The sequence below is a fragment of the Rattus norvegicus genome, chromosome 20 (genome assembly GCF_021556685.1).
Source record: "Rattus norvegicus strain SHRSP/BbbUtx chromosome 20, alternate assembly SHRSP_T2T, whole genome shotgun sequence".
Lineage (NCBI taxonomy): Eukaryota > Metazoa > Chordata > Mammalia > Rodentia > Muridae > Rattus > Rattus norvegicus.
In genome coordinates this window covers 47,209,076-47,227,918 of record NC_141553.1, presented here as the reverse complement: position 1 = coordinate 47,227,918, position 18,843 = coordinate 47,209,076, and the positions used below count along the sequence as shown (strand labels likewise).

Genomic DNA, 18,843 nt, shown 5'->3' with positions numbered 1-18,843 from the left:
TCTTAAGGAATCTTGCATTCAGAAGACCCCTGACAGATCCCCTTAAGTTCTAAGCTAGGGGAAGGTAACTGCAGAGGCAGGGAGGAGAGATTAATGCTATTTTCAATATTTCAAAGACACCACATGGGAAGTGTATAATTACCCGAGATAAGGCTGCCAAACAGAGCCTCACACCGGAGTTCTAAGTTTGGACTGGAATAATTTCAACACAATATGGAAATTCTGATTATCTCTTGTTGATTAGAGGGGTTTGTTGGTCATTATAAATAGCCCTTGGTTAACAAAAGTGGAAGGGTAAGCCAATTATTACCAAATGAAACACTTTATTTTAACCCTGGGTGTGGGTCCCAGAGAACAAAGGAACAAGCTAAGGGGTCCCTGGAGATAAAATAAATGGAAGCTTCTGACTCGGAGCAGACTTCCTGGGCACAAGGGAGGGACGTGAAGCCAGTCAGGTTGGCCAGAGAGCAACTTAATAAAAGAACACAGACCTGCACGTATAGGCTGCTCACTTATCCCTCCCTGCACAGCACAGCCGCTATGGAGTGAGTCCTGTGGTTTTTAAACAGTTTTAAACAAAATGGAGATCCGCGACACCTAAGAGAACTTTTCGCATGGGCGCTAAAATCACCAGCAACACGTGGCTTCTGAGTAGTTGAAATATGGCTAATAAAACTGAGGTTTGTTTTTAAACAAACTGTGGTTTGTTTTTTTCCCTTGAGAAAGGTTATCATGTACCCCAGGCTGACCCCAAACTCTCGATGTAGCTGAGGATAGCCTCGAACTCCTGCCTCCACATCTCAATCAGTAAAACTACAAGTTTGTGCTACCACAACTGACTCCTTTTTTTAAATAAGAACCAGTAAGTCGGGGCTGGGGATTTAGCTCAGTGGTAGAGCGCTTACCTACGAAGCGCAAGGCCCTGGGTTCGGTCCCCAGCTCCGAAAAAAAGAACCGGAAAAAAAGAACAAAAAAAAAAAAAAAAAAAAAAAAGAACCAGTAAGTCCTTGATAGATCGCTTAGCCTGACCTCAAATATCTGGGCTCGATAATCCCCCTGACCTCACTCTAACTGTTTTGTGAAGTTAGGGATGGGTCAACCATGGAAGGTCAGACAGACGCAGGAAAACTCAGAGGAGTGGAGACCGGCAGGAGGTTCCTGGGTTTACTGACCATGAAACGAATGAACCAGCCTTTCAAGCTTGAAGCCAGAGAACCTTGTGTTCCCTCAGTTTGCCAGGTTCCAGGCTCACTTTCTCTCAAAGGGCAGCGAGGAAGAAAACGCACCGCCGTGGGACCTTGCTCTCCCCTCGGGTATCGCTTGTCAGCGGGCTGTTCTTGGAGGGCTCTGAGCCAAGCCACCCAGGGTTGGTTAATATCTAGTTCTCACCCTGGAGGCCTCTCTCAATAGTTGTCTCTTAGGAGTTCTATCCTCCGGCAGTTTTAGAGGTGACTCTGTCCTGGCTGTAATGTGGCGCTCTCCCGTGAAGTTTTGGATATGGGGAAGATAGTGAATAGGGAGATCAGTCCAAACTCAGAAACTTCGAGGGTAGAAGGTTTTCTGTGGTCTTAGAAACTTAGGTTCAGCTCCCTTCCCAGTCCTGAGGAAGGCAGGAAAAAATGGAGCAGACACATTGGGAAGGAAAGACCCAGGGTCCGAAAGGAGGACATACGTTTTCTCCAGTGCCAAGGGGCAGGCGTTCTTGGCTCTGCCAGTGGTTTCCTGCGCCGAGCAGAAGCCCTTTGCCCTCATGCAACCCCATCATTCAGTTCGTGGGATAATTTCCTGTGCTCTGCTGTTCTTTTCAGCAAACCTTGGCCAGTGCCTGTGTTTGAAGTGTTTAGCCTGCGTTTCTTTCTGGCTAAGATCTTTGTCCACTTTGAATTGTTGTTGGAGGTGGTGGTCTCTCTCTCTCTCTCTCTCTCTGCTGAAGTATCTGTAGCTGTGTGAGTTTGACGCCGGTTCTCATCATCATCAGTTTAATGTCTGCACTGGTGACAGTTCCATGCTGTTGATTTCTACAGTTCCTTAGTAACGGGAAACGAAATGATGACATTCGCAAGGAAGTGCACGGAACTGAGACCCTGTTAAGTGAAATGAGCCAGCCTGAGAAAGGCAAGCACTGTGTGTTTTCTTTTTTTCTACGGAATGCAGATTTAAATGTGTGTGCTGGTATGTACAGGAGAGGGACGTAAAGATAGAAAGGGGCCCATGAAAAGGAAGAACGGGCCCGAAGGGAAGGGAAGAGGAGATAAGGGTAAGGGCGTGTATCTCACAAGGGCGGAAGCGAGGGTAGGGGCAGCAGTGGCAGAAGATTAAGAACCAAGTAGACTGATATATCTGAGGAAAGGGGACTTGCTGGGGAGAGGGCTTGGCTTGCAAGTGTGAGGGCTTGACCTTGACCCCTAGAACTCATTTAGAAATGACAGGTGTGGGGTCTAGCTCTTGTAATCCCAGTCTGGGGAAGGCAGAAAGAAGCAGGAGGCCCCCTAGAGCCCACTGGCCAGCAAGCCTAACCTAATCACAATGGTCCAGGTCAGTGAGAGGCCCTGAGTCACAGGTGGTGGACATAGTGCTCGGGATACCCAAAGCTATCCCCTGACCCTCATCTGCAAGTACATGTAAGGAAGTGAACCTCTATACACACACACACACACACACACACACACACACACACACACACACACCACACCACACACCCCATGCACACACCACACATATACACACATACCACACACACACACACATACACACACCCCATACACACCACACACACATACCACACACACATACACACACACCACAAACACATACCATAAACACACATACCACACACACAAACACACACACACACATACCACACACACATACACACACACACACCACAAACACATACCATAAACACACACCACACACACAAACACACACACACACCACACACACAAACACACACACATCACACACACAAACACACACACACCACACACACATACACACACATATACCACACACACACACAAACACACACACCACATACACAGACACACACCACACACACACACCTACCACAACACACACACACCACACCCCCCACACACATACACACACACACACACCCCATACACACCACACACACATACACACACACACATACCACACTATATAGATACCACATGTGCACACCACACACACATATGCACATCACATGTGTGTTTAAGAAAATTTTGGGGTTGGGGATTTAGCTCAGTGGAAGAGTGCTTGCCTAGCAAGCGCAAGGCCCTGGGTTCGGTCCCCAGCTCCAAAAAAAAAAAAAAAAAGAAAAGGAAAAAAAAAAGAAAATTTTAAGGGGTTGGGGATTTAGCTCAGTGGTAGAGCACTTGCCTAGTAAGCGCAAGGCCCTGGGTTTGGTTCTCAGCTCTGAAAAAAAGAAAAAAAATTTAAAAATAAATAAATTGAGAGATTATAAATAATTCATAAAATCCTAACAAACCCAATTGAACAGCTCCTCATACCTCTGGGCACTAGGCATCTCCCTCCAGATGCCTGAGGCCAAGGTATAAGTGGACTTCACATTTCAGGGCAGCTAGAATGGCGTAAGCCACTTCATAACGGTCTTCAAACCATGTTTTGTTTTGGCCATGCTAGGGATTGAACTCAGGGCTTTGTGCATGCTAGGTAACTGTTCCACCACCCACCTGCAGCCTCTGAAGCTGCCTTTATTGCGGTCTTCCTTTCATTTTCACAGATATGAGACAGATGCCCACGAGTTCTGCAGAGACCCAGAAATTAGATTTGTCAACGACTGCAAAGCCACTGTGATATCAGGCATCCAGAGCAAGCCAGGCCACGACTAACTCCAAGTACAAGGCCTCTCATTAAAACTAGAGAGTAATGAAAAGCAAATGGGGCCTTGGCTCCTTAGCCTCATGACCGATAGAACTCACACTAGGAAGAGGAAGAGAACTCATCTGGAAAACCAATCAGAGAACTACCCAACGAGTGGTCCCTCCCCCAGGGTTTGACTGACTGCTTCCTTTGGCTAGTCTGTTGCATGTCCGCTAGCTGTGAAGGTAATAAAAATCTAACACCCCTTCATGTTAAAAGTCATGGAGAGATCAAGGGTACAAGGCCCATACCTAAACATAATAAAAGCAATATACAGCAAACCAGTAGCCAACACGAAACTAAATGGAGAGAAGAAACTTAAAGCAACTTCACTAAAATCAGGAGCAAGACAAGGCTGCCGACTCTCCCCCATCTATTCAATATAGTACTCAAAGTTCTAGCCAGAGCAGACAGACAAAAGGAGATCAAGGGGATACAAATTAGAAAGGAAAAGAAAGTATCACTATTCACAGATGATATGATAGTATATAAGTGACCCCAAAATCCTACAGCTGATAAACACCTTCAGTAAAGTGGCTCGATACAAAATTAACTCAAAGAAATCAGTAGCCCTCCTTTCTATAAATGATAAACAGGCTGAGAGAGAAACTAGGGAGACAACTCCCTTCACAATAGCCACGCATAATATAAAATATCTTGGTGTGACTCTAACCAAGCAAGTGAAACACCTGTATGACAAGAACTTCAAGTCCCTGAAGAAAAAGAAATCGAAGATCTCAGAAGATCCGGGTTCATGGATCAGCAGGATTAACATAGTGGAAATGGCTGTCTTACCAAAAGCAATCTACAGATTCATACAATTTCCATCAATATTCCAACATGCTTTTTTACACACTTTGAAACAGCAGCTCTCAACCTCATATGGACATTTTGGCATTCACCTCATGTTCTCAGGGCCTGCTGTGTTTAAGGTCAAGTTCTGGATTGTCTTGTAATAGAGAAATATTCTTGTCTCTAGCAGGCCTTGGTTGAGGTTGAGGGTGAGTCCAGTGGATTGCTCTAGAACCATTACCCATGTTTTAAGTCAAGAACCCAGCTCCGGGAACACCAACAGGTGAGTGGGAGAGATGGTAACGGTCAAAGGCAAAGGAAAGAAATGAGAAATACATGGACACACTTGGACTAGACGCCGAGAAAGAAACTTAATGACCTCATCTTTGGGATGCAGTCACAACATGACCTTTAGTTTTAGAAGATGAATCAGAGCAGAGACCACAGACTCAATCCAATTATAACCAAAAGATGTATTGATTAGCTGTTATTAGGATGAGAATCTCCAAGTCAAATCTCAGGCTTGTCTTGAAGGAGGGGTGTGGGGAAGGGATTTTAAAGGAGAAATCCTCCCCGAAAGACATTAAATATCTACACAAGAAAGCAAACAGTTTTCTGTTCTGCCAAGTTGAGTGGTTAATGTTGGGGTTTAAATCTCGGCCCACTTCCCGGACAGAGAACACCAAACCAATATGGTTCCATGTGGAGAGGTTTAATGAGAGAAGAAGAGTAGAAGAAGATGGGCATGTGGGGAGAAAGTCAGGGTGGGGTATGGGGAGAGAAGGGACAGGGACAAAGAGAGCACGAGAAGAGGAAGAGAAAGAGAGAGCAAGAGAGTGAGGAGGGGGCAAGCAGCCCCCTTTATAGTCAGGCACAGCTGGCTGTTGCCAGGCAACTGTGGGGTGGAGCATACCTGGCTGTTGCCAGGTAACTGTGGGGGTGGAGCTTAGACAGGATGCCAACTATTAAGGCAACTCAAAACAATATTTTGCTATCTACATATGCAAGGTTACAGAAGTCAAGAGAGAGAGGGGTGCGGGGGGCAAGAGATACGCAGTCTCTGTCGAGGTGGAAGGTGTACTCACTATCTCAGATCCGGGTGGTTTGGGTGTACTGATGGCCTAGAGTGGGCAAGGGTCAGCACTTCTGAGCATGCTCAAATGTACAGACCGGGTCCTATATTGAGGAGTTTCCTAGATGGTGCACGCCCTTTCCTTTTCCTTTCCTTTCCTTTTTCCTTTCATTTCCTTTTCCCTTTCCTTTCCTTTCCTTTTCCCTTTCCTTTCCTTTCCCCTTTCCTTTCCTTTTTCCTTTCCTTTTTCCTCTTTCCTTTCCTTTCCTTTCCTTTTCTATAAACTGCAAGGCAGTTCTATAAATTGCTGACAGTTCTATATGGCAGTTCTATAAATTGGCTGTCACCACCCAAGAGGCCAATCTCGTTCCTATAAGATGATCTGTCCTCCCCATTATAAACAATAATTCTTATCTTGGGCTGAGGGGGTGAGAGAGGGGAGGGTGGTTTGTTCTGTTGTCACTGGAATCAGTACTCAAGGGGACCGTTAGAAGACAGTGACTTATCTACGTCCCTATCAATGGTCTCAAGGAACGTGAGATACGTCAGGTAGACAGACAATGCTGGTATGATTACCAAACAGGAGTCTGTGCCAAAGGAAATGAGGCAGACTCCACAGGAAGGCCCCCATTCTATGCTTTGATCCTGCACCCAGTTCCCTTGTGGACCCAAGTGACGAGTCCATGATTTTTAACAAAAGGAGGTTCAACACGCCTGTTATAAACTCATTATTAAGAGGGGGTGTGTCTGAGGCAGATTAAAAAACTATTTGCCTGGGCAATGCTTTCCCCAAGTCTGCTTTGTGTTGTGTGCAGCATGCTTGGCATTGTAGCGGGCCACTGAACTATATAAATTATGTCACCTCATGAAAGTACTCTTAAAAAATACTAAAAATGCTAAAACTACCTTGGGCAAAACTGGTCTCTGGACCAGCCATAAATTCCTAAGATAAACTGGTTTCTGGGTCAGCCCGAAATTCCTAGACAATGTGACCCTGAGATAAATGTTCAGTGCCTGACCATTTGACCGTTCTCTCTCCCGAGTTGCCTTTTGGTAGTCACAATTGCGGTTTTTTGCCCTTAGAATTTCAACTGGAGGTGGAGGCTGCTTCCTGCTAATCTGCCTGGGACAATCCCACTAGTGGTTACTAAGGATTCCATTGGCTTATTCAGGTATCCCAAAACAATGCCTGAGGAGAACACTGGGTATTCCCTCTATTGCTCTCTCCTTATTGCCTTAAGACAGCGTCTCTCATTGAACCTGAAGTTCTTTGATTAGGTTATGCTGGCCATCGTGTATCCGGAACGCACCTCTCTTGTCCCTCAGTGCTGGGTGTTACAGGCACATGGAGCCAGACCTGGACTTTTACATGTGTGCTTGGGATTTGAACTCAGATCCTCATGATTTCAAAGCAAGCTCTCTTACCCACTGAGCCATGTCCCTAGCCCAACCATGTTTACTGTCTTTACTTTTCTTCATTTGCCAAGTGTGTGTGTGTGTGTGTGTGTGTGTGTGTGTGTGTGTGTGTGTGTGTGTGTGTGTGAGTGATATGAATGGAAACTAATGTGCTAAGGCTTTCAAGCAGTAAACATTCCACATAATGTTGTGAGGGTTCCATGCTCTTAGCACTAAGGAGAAGCCCTCAAAGCTAGAGAGTTTGACTCTCCAGTATCAGAAAGCCCAAATAAAATTGGATATTGGAGGAAAATGCAACCTTCCAGAAAAGAAGTCCGGAGTTAGGGCAGCTTTAGGGTTGGTTAATCTCCTGATTTGATGTTTTTAGGTTTCACTCTTTCCATTGTTCTCTCTGGTCCTCACTACTGTCCATGAGGATGGCTCCCTTTCCTGCTCCCCATATTGCTGTCACAGCTGCTTATACATGTCTAGAGGTAGAAAGGGAACTTTTTAAGCTCAGAGTAAATCTGTCTAGAGACTGTCCCCAGAAGGCGGCCTCAGTTGTCCTGGTTGGTGTGTCCCGGGTCCACGTCTGTATCAATAACTCTGCAGAGAACAAAGCCACTGCTCTCATTTTGACCAGCCGATATCCATTCTCTTTTGCTACAAGGGGCCAGCCTTTGTGGAAAAGTATGGCCACCCTGGATGGAATGAGTGACCGAGAGGAAGTGTAGAGGGACTAAGAACACAGTACTGTGTAACTCACACTTAGTGATTTTTCTAAATCGCTCCCTCTCACCAAAACTATGTACGTTGTCCACATACAAACTTGGCAAAGTATAGGCCCTGGGATGCAGGTCCTTTGATGCAGACAAGTGATGCAGCGGACAGGCCACGTTCCCAACCTACTTTTGTGTACCATGCCAGTTGTAAAATCCTAAAACCTTAGAGGAATGGGTGTTAAGGGTCCATGCAGTGCACGTTCTCCTACTCAGATGCAAGGAGCAAGGCAGGGGAGCAAACAAGTTCTCCAAGGAGAGATCTATCCTATGAGTAGCTCAGCGCCTCTGCTGGCTGGTTGTACAAGTGTACATAAGCTGGAGTCATTTGGAAACAGGGAACCTCAGTTGAGGAAATGCTCCTAACAGACCAGCCTGTGGGACCTTCTCTTAATTGATTTATGTGGGAGGGCCCAGCCTCCTGTGGATGGTATTGCCCCTGGGGTTTTTCTGGGTGCTCTAAGATAATGGGCTGAACAAGCCAATAAGCAGCATCTTCCTCCATGCCTGGCATCAGCTCGGGCCTCCAGGGTCCGCCCTGATTTCCTCCTTTGGCTTTTCTCAATGGACTGTGACCCAGGATATGTAAGCTATTAAACCCTTTCCTCCCCAGGTTGCTTTTGGTCGGCATTTCATCACAGCAACAGAAACAAGGCCAAATGGCTCTACCTACAGGGAAAGAGTCAAGTTGGATGTACGGTGTCTGTTTTACCAAGAAAGGGAAGCTTTCTACTTAACTCACTTAAAACATTCTTTGTTCCATGATGCCTCTGACTACAGGAACGACCTCAGCAGGCAGACTAGATGGGCAGCTAGGTCCATGAGAACACCTCTTCAAAAGGAGAATCTCGTTCCCGAACACCATCCATAAAAATGCTTTTTTTTTCTTTTAAAAAAAAAATCTAGATTATTTCTTGCTTTCACTTATCTCTCTTAAAGGTGTTTAGGACACTGTGATTTCATGGCCAAGTTATTTTTCCTGTGGTTTTGTGTCATACTTGCCCTGAATAAAAGAACATGTGGCTGGCAATGGGAGTGGGCCCACACCTCTAATCCCAGTGCGCACCAGGAAGAGGCCGGTGAATTTCTGAATTTAAGGCCAGCCTGGTCTACAGAGTGAGTTCCAGGAAAGCCAGGGCTCAAACTAACAAACAAACAATCAGAGAAGGTTCCTGAGAACCAGGGATTAAATAGTGCAGCACGCAAAGGCGCTTACCACTCTCCTGAACTCACATGGAGGAAGAGAGCTGACTCCGAAAGCTGTGCTCCAACCTTGTAGGGCTGGTTTTTGTCTCAAGTCAGAGCCTCGGGAAGAGGGAGCCTGCACCTGAGAAAGTGCCTCCAGCAGACTGTCTGCGGGCAAGCCCGGAGTGCATTTTCTGGGACTGAGGACAGATGTGGGAGGGTAAATCCACTGTGGGCACTGACACCCCTGGGCTGAATGAACTGGGACGAGCAGGTAAGTAAGCAGCACCACTCCATAGCTCTGCTTCAGTTCCTGCCTCCAAGTTCCTACCGTGACTTCTGTGGACGATGGACAGCAAGCCGGTGAAGTAAACACTTTCATCCCCGAGTTGCTCTCAGGTATTTTGTCACAGAAACAGAGCCCCTAAGACGTCCCTCTGTACTACTGCATACACATGCACTATTCTGTCTATGCACACGTGCACATGAGCATAATACTTCATTAAATTTAAAAAACGTGTGTCTATTCCTAAAATAATTCACGCAGAAACAAAGTCAATTAAATTTTATTTCAACCAAGAATACAAAATAAATGTGACGTAACTCATCATAGCTGGAACAGCCATTCTGAGGAGGGTGGCCGGGTAACTCCAGAGCAGAAGCACCCAGTTCTGAAGACGCCGAGGCCACACACCCTGCATCCCCAGAGTGGGCTTCGGGGGGCAGTGGGCTTGGGGTACACACATCACAGCAGAGCAAGGAGAGCCGCGGCAGTATCTACGATCATACAGAGGGGGTGCGTGCAGAAAATGACCAAAGTGAGAGAGAGGTACACTTCACAAACAGGAATTATCAGGAATACAAACTAGTTTAGAAAGGACATACTGTGTAACATATATAAAAGGACTATCAGTTGTTATTAAAAAGGACATCTCAGTCTTGGCTTTATATAATGCTTTTAGTGTCTACCCAGACAAAGCTTTTTTTTTTTTTTTAAATGAAATAGTATTAATTTACTCACTATGTGGGTGGTAACAGTGCCTTAGGTATTTCCCATATAACACGCTAGCGTCACTCCCTGTTGAAAACGGCTTGGAAGGTAAGTACCGCCTCGGGGACCATACACTTCTGAGACTGGGGCTGTATCTAACTATTCTTGATGATTAAGAGGACCTAAACTGCTACACCTTGTATAAAGTTATTACTCGTGCTGGACTTCTTCCGGTCTCCATAAGCCCAACGGCCCTTCATGGTCTTTCTCGGTCACCGAGGGAGCAGCATGTGGCTGTTGCTATATCTCAGAAGCAAGCAAGCCGCAAGTCTTACTCTCCAACTGCTTTTCCTCCTAGTGAAGCACAGCATCATCTCAGGGACAGCTAGGGACAGCTAGGGACAGCCAGGAACGAGGCAGCCAGCGTGTGTGGACGTGAGGCCCTCCCTTCCCGCCATGAAGCCGTGTTACAGAGTGCAGCATGTCAGAGCTCTTAAGTCCTAAGGTTTCCAAAGCGCAGACATAAAAAGTAGACTTGTCCCCTCCTTGATTTCTGCATCTCACTTCATGGTTTACTTCATCAAAGGGATTGCTTCAGCCTCAAGTTACCGACTCACGCTACCTTACTTTGAGCTACTCTGTTCGCAAACGCCTCAATCTTTTCCCTCAAACACCTTGCCACAAAGCTACGGGTAAAAGTGACTTTTAATATAAAGAACAGAAACCTTTCAACTCAACCCTTCAATCCCTCCCTAGACTCGAGCTCCCCTAAGTCAGAGGGTGCCTCCCTGTGTCCCTAGAGAATAAAATAGTATCTAATAAACGGTCAAAGAGAAATACCATCACTCAAGGCTCACGGAGGTAAACTCCACCCTTAAGGAGCTCCATGGGTCCCATGGTCCTATTAGAGGTCCCAACCCATGGACTATGGCCTTAATGAATACAAAAGGCTTTGCTTCCTTGACAGAGAAAGGAAAGGACAAACAGAAATCATTTCTGAGAGTACTGGGCACAGGTACGCATCACCCACCCTGAGGAAGAAGGGACACTCAAAGGGTCAGAATCAGTGCAGCGATGTGGAGCCCAGTTGTATATACAGCGAAGGTTTCTGGCTTTGTCCTGGAAAACAGATACTGGGAGCGAATGACAAAGTGCCCTGTGTGAGTCAGTTTTACCAGAACAGTCCTATGAATGTGTGAGTGCACATGGCCGAACTGTGGATCCAGTCTGTGTAGAGCACTGTCCTAATATATACCTATGGATACACACAGACTGGTCTAATGCCTGTTACTATGGATACACACAGACTGGTCTAATGCCTGTTACTATGGAGCTTACTCGAGGGCCAGAGCAGGGCTTGTTTTCATTGTCACTTTCCACAACCACCTAGTACAATACGCTATCCACAGGGGCCACCACCTGCTGCTGCCTGCTGCTGTGAACTCAAATATGCATAGATGCCTGTGTGACGGCTCATCACCGGCTTTCTCCTCAGTGGTCAGACAGACCTGCTTCCCCGTAACACTGTTTACCATAAAATGCAGAAGGAAGCTTGGTTATCCAAGTGGGTTCAGAAGTAAACAAAAGGACCTTCATGGCACCTGACACTCCCACATGAGTTTATTGTCACGGGATTGGCTGTAACAAGGAAATGTCTCCTGCTCTCTGTTTTCCCACCCAGCAGAGCACTGGGCCTGTGATAAGGGAACAGTGGCCCTGGACAAAGGGCTCCAGGGCACGGGACAGAACTTTATATGGATAGCAACACGATGCAGTAGGCTGATCCTTATTTTAAAAAAGATATAAGGGATAAAAAGAAATCTAAGGAGACGGTCAGAAATTCCTCCCAACGAAGCATGTCACGTGTCGATGCCTTCATGTTCGGCCCTGGTATGCTTGTCACTATAAGCCTGTATTACTATTTATAAGCATAAATATGCTGAAATCAGTATGATCCTGGCTGGCTACAGTATTACATCAATAGTGCAAAATGTATACTGGCTTCTAAAAAATCCTAGTTTACTTGTATATGGACCCCAGAGTATCAGAACCAGGTAGATAGGTTCACAAGAATAGTTTTTAAAAATCATATAGTTTGCATATACAACAACTGGCTATTTTATTCTAGCTCAACAACCATGGAGAACAAGGCTGGGCACTGCAGGGGCATCAGAACAGGGTATCCTGGCCCTGCACTGCAATGGGAGTGCTAAGCCTTTACGTTTCCTCGACTCTGGAGGTGTGTGGGGGTCCTCAGAAGGAGCTAAGGAAGGACCCCCTCTAATTCGTAGATCACGGAAATGCAAATCTTCACCTCATCTACTTCACACTATCTGCCCATAGTTCGTAGGCACAATTATTAAGTTTCTTCCTAGGGGCAAAAGAAAGCATTCAGTGCAATAAAAAAGGTTCTTGACAGCGTTAAGTCTCAGTAACAGCAAAATTATGCATACATAATACACACTTCGAACATGAATGAAACCTAAAAGTTTAACATGCTTTAAAAATAGTCACTTTATGCTCTGTCCATACAAATGGAGAACACTGCAGATGAGTTAACAGGCTTCTATCTGAGCATCCTTGATTATGAAACAAAGTTACTCATGCTGACCAGACATGAAGAGACTGAAGAACCAGCAGCGCCTTGAGAGAAGCTCCGAGATGTACATGGAAAAAGCTTTTCCCTCAAGTGGACGAAGCGCGCTTTGATCAGCATGACTCCTTGTGAGGTCCTAGTGCAGGAAACAGTCTCTTCAGACTTCCAGGTGAGTCCCAAAGGACTGGATTCCATCAAAGCTCTTGAAACCTCTTTTAAAGTAGACTTAGCTACATGAAGTTAAAATTATAATTTTAATCACTGAATATTATTCAGAATATGATGATTCTGGGAACTGAGTTCCCCATGAATGATTATATAAAAACCACCAAGTACTTCAGTTCTTCATAGCATAAGCAGGTAGCTGCAAAGACCTAAGCTGTTTTTGGTTGTGGGCACGGTCTGTCCCACACGTGTCTTTCACTAACCTTCCCTGAAAGAGATAAATAGAACATAATAGTAAAGTACTTTGGGACAGTAACAGTTTCTTTTTAAGACTTCCAAGAGCAAAGCAGTTAGTCTGTGAAGACTGTGTAGTGCTTTAAAAGGTGCATTTGACTGGTGTTGCTAGATCAGTTCATGAAGTACAAAACTTTACAGCACTGGAGCCCTGTTCCTAGAACATTGAGATCCTAAGACAAGATAAATTATAATGATTGCTACAGCGTGAGAAAGGTGCACCAGAAACTCCTCCAGAGACTGCTGAAGGATGCAGAAGTGCTGGGGTAGAAAAGACGCTTCATCAGGAAAGTCAGAGAGGAATTCATGCGGGGAAGAGGGCTGGGGACACTTCACAAGACTCTTCTTTAAGTCAACGAAGAAGAGATATTCGTCCTTCAAAATACTTAGCATGCAAAGGTTCCCTCTCACACATCTGCGCTTTGCATGACGTCAGTCTTCAGCGTGGGGTTCTTTGTATTGCAGAAACCACCCTGCCGCCGGCTCTGTGCTCCCCGAGGCCAAGCGGGCAGTGGGTCAGTACCGGTGGGCCTGGTGAGACGGGTGGTACTGGGTACTCTGCTGAGATGACGAGTAGCCTAGGGTACCCTGGGACTGAGAGGACCCCTGAACGCTGCTTTGGTAATTCAGGCGAGAACTGGAGTGCTGGAAAAAACAGAAAAGCAGGGCAGGGAATTAGTGACTGTAGAGGGGGGGGTCAAGGTACTCCTCACAGGAGAACAGACATATTAGCTACTTTCCTCATGAGGCTCCTGCTCAGACCCACAGACAGAGGTTGCTATATTCTGCTTGTCTGAAACCAGCCCACTCAGACCCTACCTACCCTGGTTAGCACTGACTCTGGGGCGGTGGTGGGGACATGAGCTGCACTGGTGAAGGAAGGCAGGAAGGAGCTCCCTGAGATGTAATTTAAACTTTTACATGACTGACATCGGACAACAAAACAATGTGGTAGTGAAAACAATGGATCAGTAAGATAATGACCACATCTTGTGGATTCTCACTTCCAATAGCAAACTGTGCTAGAAAACCAACCTTTCGGGCAGAGTTCTTAGAGGCAGAAGCTAGGGACGCTGTTGGGAGACCGTGTAAAACCACCCTGAAGGCGTGTGATTCCTGGTAAATCCTAGAACCAGAAGACTGGAGGGAACGCTAACGATACAGACTCAATCAGCAGTACAGACGTGCTCTCCGCATTATCTAGTGCTGTCACGACTTTACCAAGACTTATTGTTTGTGGCCTCTCGGCCTTCACCACTCCCGTGTCTATGTGGCTCCTGTCTACTTCCTCCCATTGAGAGCAAATCTCCTCAGGATCTGTCTCTATTCTAAGTGCTCTTGATTCTGTCCAAGTAAATGCTTATGTCATGTCTTTCTTACCCAGGGTGGCCCATATGTGTAACATTTCTTTAAGAAGCCGTAGGCCCCCTCCTGTCTCTCCTTGGGGTGTTATGAAAGCGAGCTGTGATATGAAGTTCTCTCACAAGCACAGGAAATACCACTGGAAATCACCCCTCCATATCATGCTAGAAATGCAACACCTAATTTTTATATACGACTCTGGAGCTAAGAACTATTTAACTCTAAAAGGACTTGTTAAAAGTCGTAAGATAAATAAAATATATTTCATAAAATAAATAAAATATATTTGCATCAAATAGGAGAAAATTCAGGGCGAACCTGATAATCCGATGGCATAACAGGCCCGCCTGAGTTTGCACCCGAAGGCCCAATCCGGGGCTTCTTGTTTGGAGGCACCTGATTCAGCCCAGAGTCCTGGCTGTGCTGCAGACCGGCTCCAGCGGCCCCGCCACCGGTAGTGGCTCCCCCAGCAGTTCCATTGGTCTGGGCACTGCTCTGCTGTGGTGGAGGAGCCTGTGTGGGGGCTGCTGCCTGCTGTTGGGGGGCTACAGGCTGCTGATGTGGGTTCTGCTGCTGTGGCTGGTTCTTTTACAGGGAAGAAAAGATCAGAAATTTTACTGTGAAGCCAGATAAGCAGAAAGTTCCTTTCAGTGCGTGATGTGCACATGTGACTGTCACACAGCTGGGGTGCACACCTGGCTGCACAGGTGCTGACTGGAATGATTGAGACAGGTAAACTCCAACATACATCATCCCAGAGTATAACACAGCAAGCCCAAGACAACAATGTCCCCTGAAGTCCAGACACTGGGCAGCACCTCCAAACTAAATGGTTACTGGGAGGAGGTGGGCAAAAGCCCCTCCAATCAGGACTCTGGGGAAAAAAGGCTAGGGAGAGGCTACTAGATTCACTTAACATAAAAGGCCTGGAGAGGTACTGCAAAAGCACAGTAGGGTGGGGCTGGCGCTGTGTGAACAAAATGGGGAACAACTGGGACCAGAATTAGGGGCTATTAAAACAAAACAGGAAATTCGGTTTAGACTTCAGTACACGGTTCCAGTGCACACCCATTTATCTCTCTGCCGCTCTTGCTTCCTGAAAGCCAGTGTTGTGGGAAGCTTGTACCTTGTCACCTTTCTCTTCCGGTTCATCTTCATTGAGGAACTCTCTTTTGGGGTATGGAATCTGGCAGCCAGCGAACACACTGAAGCCATATAAAGAAACTCACGTCAGTACCTGATGTCTGTAACTCCATCACCTTACGTTCAAAGTTCACCTTCTTTCTTAACTTGCATCCTATTCTGTACTGTGGCTGGTGTTTGCTGGACACTTTCCAAACAACTTAATTTAAGCAATCAGGAAGGAGCGGGTCACCACTTGTCCGTCCTGCTGACTACTGCTAGCACACACACGTGTAAGACACAGAACTCTGTGCACACGACTTCATCAGCACCAATCTAACTGATTTTGTATCTGCTTTAACATGGACATTAATTTCCCCCCAGAACAACAAATGCATTTCTAATATACAGGGCCGGAGTGCGTGCCTGGCGAGGTAAGAGGGAAGGGAGAGTGTCACAGGCGTCACAAGCTCCATCCCTCAGGTCAACCTCTCGTCTGCCGCACAGCACAGCATCTGAGTCATACCTGTTCTGTTCTGGCTTTTACCATGAAACCGGCATGGGCCTGTGTGAGGAGGGCTTTCTCTGCAGGCCTCATGAGCAAAGCACTCAGGCAAACTCTCCTGCCTCTCAGGGCACCCAACACCTCTGACTTGGAGCAAAGACACTGGAGAAGGAATTGAATAAATGAATACGTACTCTAATGTTGGCAGGGGGTCTTCCTGGAAGTAAGGGTCCTGCAGAGCCTGCTCTGAGGTAATTCTCTTGGTTGGATCCATGGTGAGGAGTTTCTGAAGCTATAACAACAAAAATAAGAAATGTGACAACATTTGAAAAGGTTACCAACACATCAACTACCTGACGTTTGTGTAAACATCTAACATGATTAACAGCAAATATGTCTCTTACACATGTGCACAAACATGTGTACATGTGCATTTGTTTATACAGTCTACTCTTCTATGTAGGTTCAGGGATTGTGGATCAAACCCCGGTTGCCAAGGCTGGGCAGCATGTGCCCTGACCACTGAGCCACCTTGCTAGCCCTCACATCACCTTGTACTGTACAATAGCACTATAAACAGATTCACAAAATTACCAATACGGCCCCTTAAAATTCTTTCTTTTTTCTGATATAAATCATTTAATAAATTAAGACTAGTAGTTATGGAAGATTCCTTAACAGAGTAAGATTCAATTTCTCAAGTATCCAGCAATTAATTAATTTCTGATTTCCTTTCAAAAGGGAGACTGGCGGGGACAATTTCACAGAGAGCAGGACCAGACGTGTGTGCTCACAAGGTCTCAATCTGGGAGAGAAGCACCTACCAGAAGGAACACTTTGCTGTCAGGCTTGACCTTGTGTTTCTCCATGTACTTTATGAGGCTGCTGTTGGCATACCTGCAGGACACAAGCACACGGTGAGAGGAGCACACGGATCACATTCCCAAAGGGGAGCTCTTCGGCAAGCTTCTGTGAGGTGTACAGACAGCTCAGGACTCTGACACTCATGAACACACAGGGGTGCTGTCAACACCATCATCCCAGAGCCCAGTGCTGGAGTCTCGTTAGACATGGCTACATTGGTTACGAACCACAGCGCTAGAGATACACAACTCCTGAGACTCAGCAGCCACTCTGAGGCAGACCCCTCCAAGACATGGCTGCTTTGTTTCTCCGCTGGCAGTGGCAGAGACCATGAGAGCTGCTCATGGGTGTTACAGACTCCCCTGGTTAGTTCCCCAGCTGAACATAACCTCCCCACCTTGCTCCCTTTAGGTTCTGAGGCAGGCCTCACTAAGTTGTGCACGCTGGCCTTGACCCACCCTCCCATCTCAGCAGCCTCCAGAGCCTAGTGTAAGAGATAAGTGATATCAGGACACAGGAGAATATGCAAATATCCACTCACTGAGGAAGTGGAAAGTCTAGGTACATCAATTATTGATATCATTTAAAATGTAAATGGTTTCAAAATATAAACTATAGCCCTTGTTAGTGAGTGATAATTTCCCCTTTCTGCTTTTTATAATTTATATTTGAAGCAGAACTGGTGCCTCTTCAGAGTGTTTACATAGGGTGGTGACCACTCTTAATCCCAGCACTCAGGAGACAGAGGTAGGTGGATCTCTGTGTCCTAGGGACTGGAATTACAGATGGCCGTGAGCCACCACTGGGTGCTGGGAATCTAACTGGGGTCCTCTGCAAGAGCAGCAAGTCCTGTCACTGCAGAGCCACCTCTCTAACCTGTGTGCAGCTTTGAGAGAGGATTTTGCTGCATGCCCAGGCTAGCCTCAAGCCCATTTCAGCATCTCAGGTGTCTGGGACAACAGGGTACATCGCAGCCCCCTGGTTAGTTCCAGTTAGACTTGGAACAAATCCCCAAGAACACTCATTCTCAGAGGAGTAGAAGCACAGGACCCCCGACAATACTTAGGTGTGCATCAGAGAACACATGGACAAGGTGGATACGGGGTTTGGCAATGGGAAGAAGCCTGACAGTTTACAGAGAAATCAGGTTTCTCTATCAGTCTTAGGTCTTCTTTGTCCAGTCAACTAGGTTGTTACTAGCATAGAAAAGCTGAATTTGTCGTCTTACTGCTGAATTCAGTTGTATAACTACCACTGTAGTTGTATTTTTTTTTTTTCTTTTCTTTTTTTCGGAGCTGGGGACCGAACCCAGGGCCTTGCGCTTGCTAGGCAAGCGTGTATTTTTTATTTATCTTTTGAATTATCCTGTTGTAGGATCTGAAGAGTTTCCAACGTGATATAAACTTGTTAAAGTATTTATCAAATTGTGTTTATCTGAACATTCAGGTTTTGAGAGTAAATGTAAGATCTCTTTCAAATGCATATTCTCTCTCTCTCCCTCTCCCTCTCCCTCTCCTTGTTGAGGATTAGATCCAAACGCTTCCCAGTGAGCTGCATGACTCCCTCAGCCTCACTGTGCTTCCTAGGAGCTGCCTGGAATTGACACCTTAGAACAATTACAAAACACCCACTGTTTTCTTAGTAATTCATGTCCAAAGTATTTTGGGAATTCTTTTTCCCTGATAAGAAAAAGCAAGTTATTATTCCAGCAAGGTAGGGTAAATGAAATGACCTTGAGACAGCAAGCCCTTGTCACAGGCCTCAGGTCTGAACAATAAGGAGTCATGGGGCCATTCCCTAGAACATGAACACAGAGCACACAGGCCCAGGCTCAGG

General features: G+C 46.1%; 1 protein-coding gene across 25 annotated transcripts in view; it reads right to left on the bottom strand.

The window, feature by feature from the left end:
• Window positions 1-9,658: 9,658 nt before the first annotated feature.
• Cdk19 (cyclin-dependent kinase 19) overlaps window positions 9,659-18,843 on the bottom strand; it is a 170,238-nt gene continuing 161,053 nt past the window's right edge. For 24 of the 25 annotated variants that reach the window (XM_087597528.1, XM_087597542.1, XM_087597544.1 and 21 more), the window contains 5 exons: window positions 16,968-17,040; window positions 16,338-16,435; window positions 15,643-15,721; window positions 14,835-15,101; window positions 9,659-13,799 (listed from right to left, as the gene is read on the bottom strand). In XM_087597528.1, the coding sequence (XP_087453654.1) occupies window positions 13,671-13,799; window positions 14,835-15,101; window positions 15,643-15,721; window positions 16,338-16,435; window positions 16,968-17,040 (646 nt within the window). In that variant the 3' untranslated portion in view covers window positions 9,659-13,670. The remainder of the gene's footprint in view (window positions 13,800-14,834; window positions 15,102-15,642; window positions 15,722-16,337; window positions 16,436-16,967; window positions 17,041-18,843) is intronic. The other variant, NM_001107634.1, reaches the window with a different exon arrangement.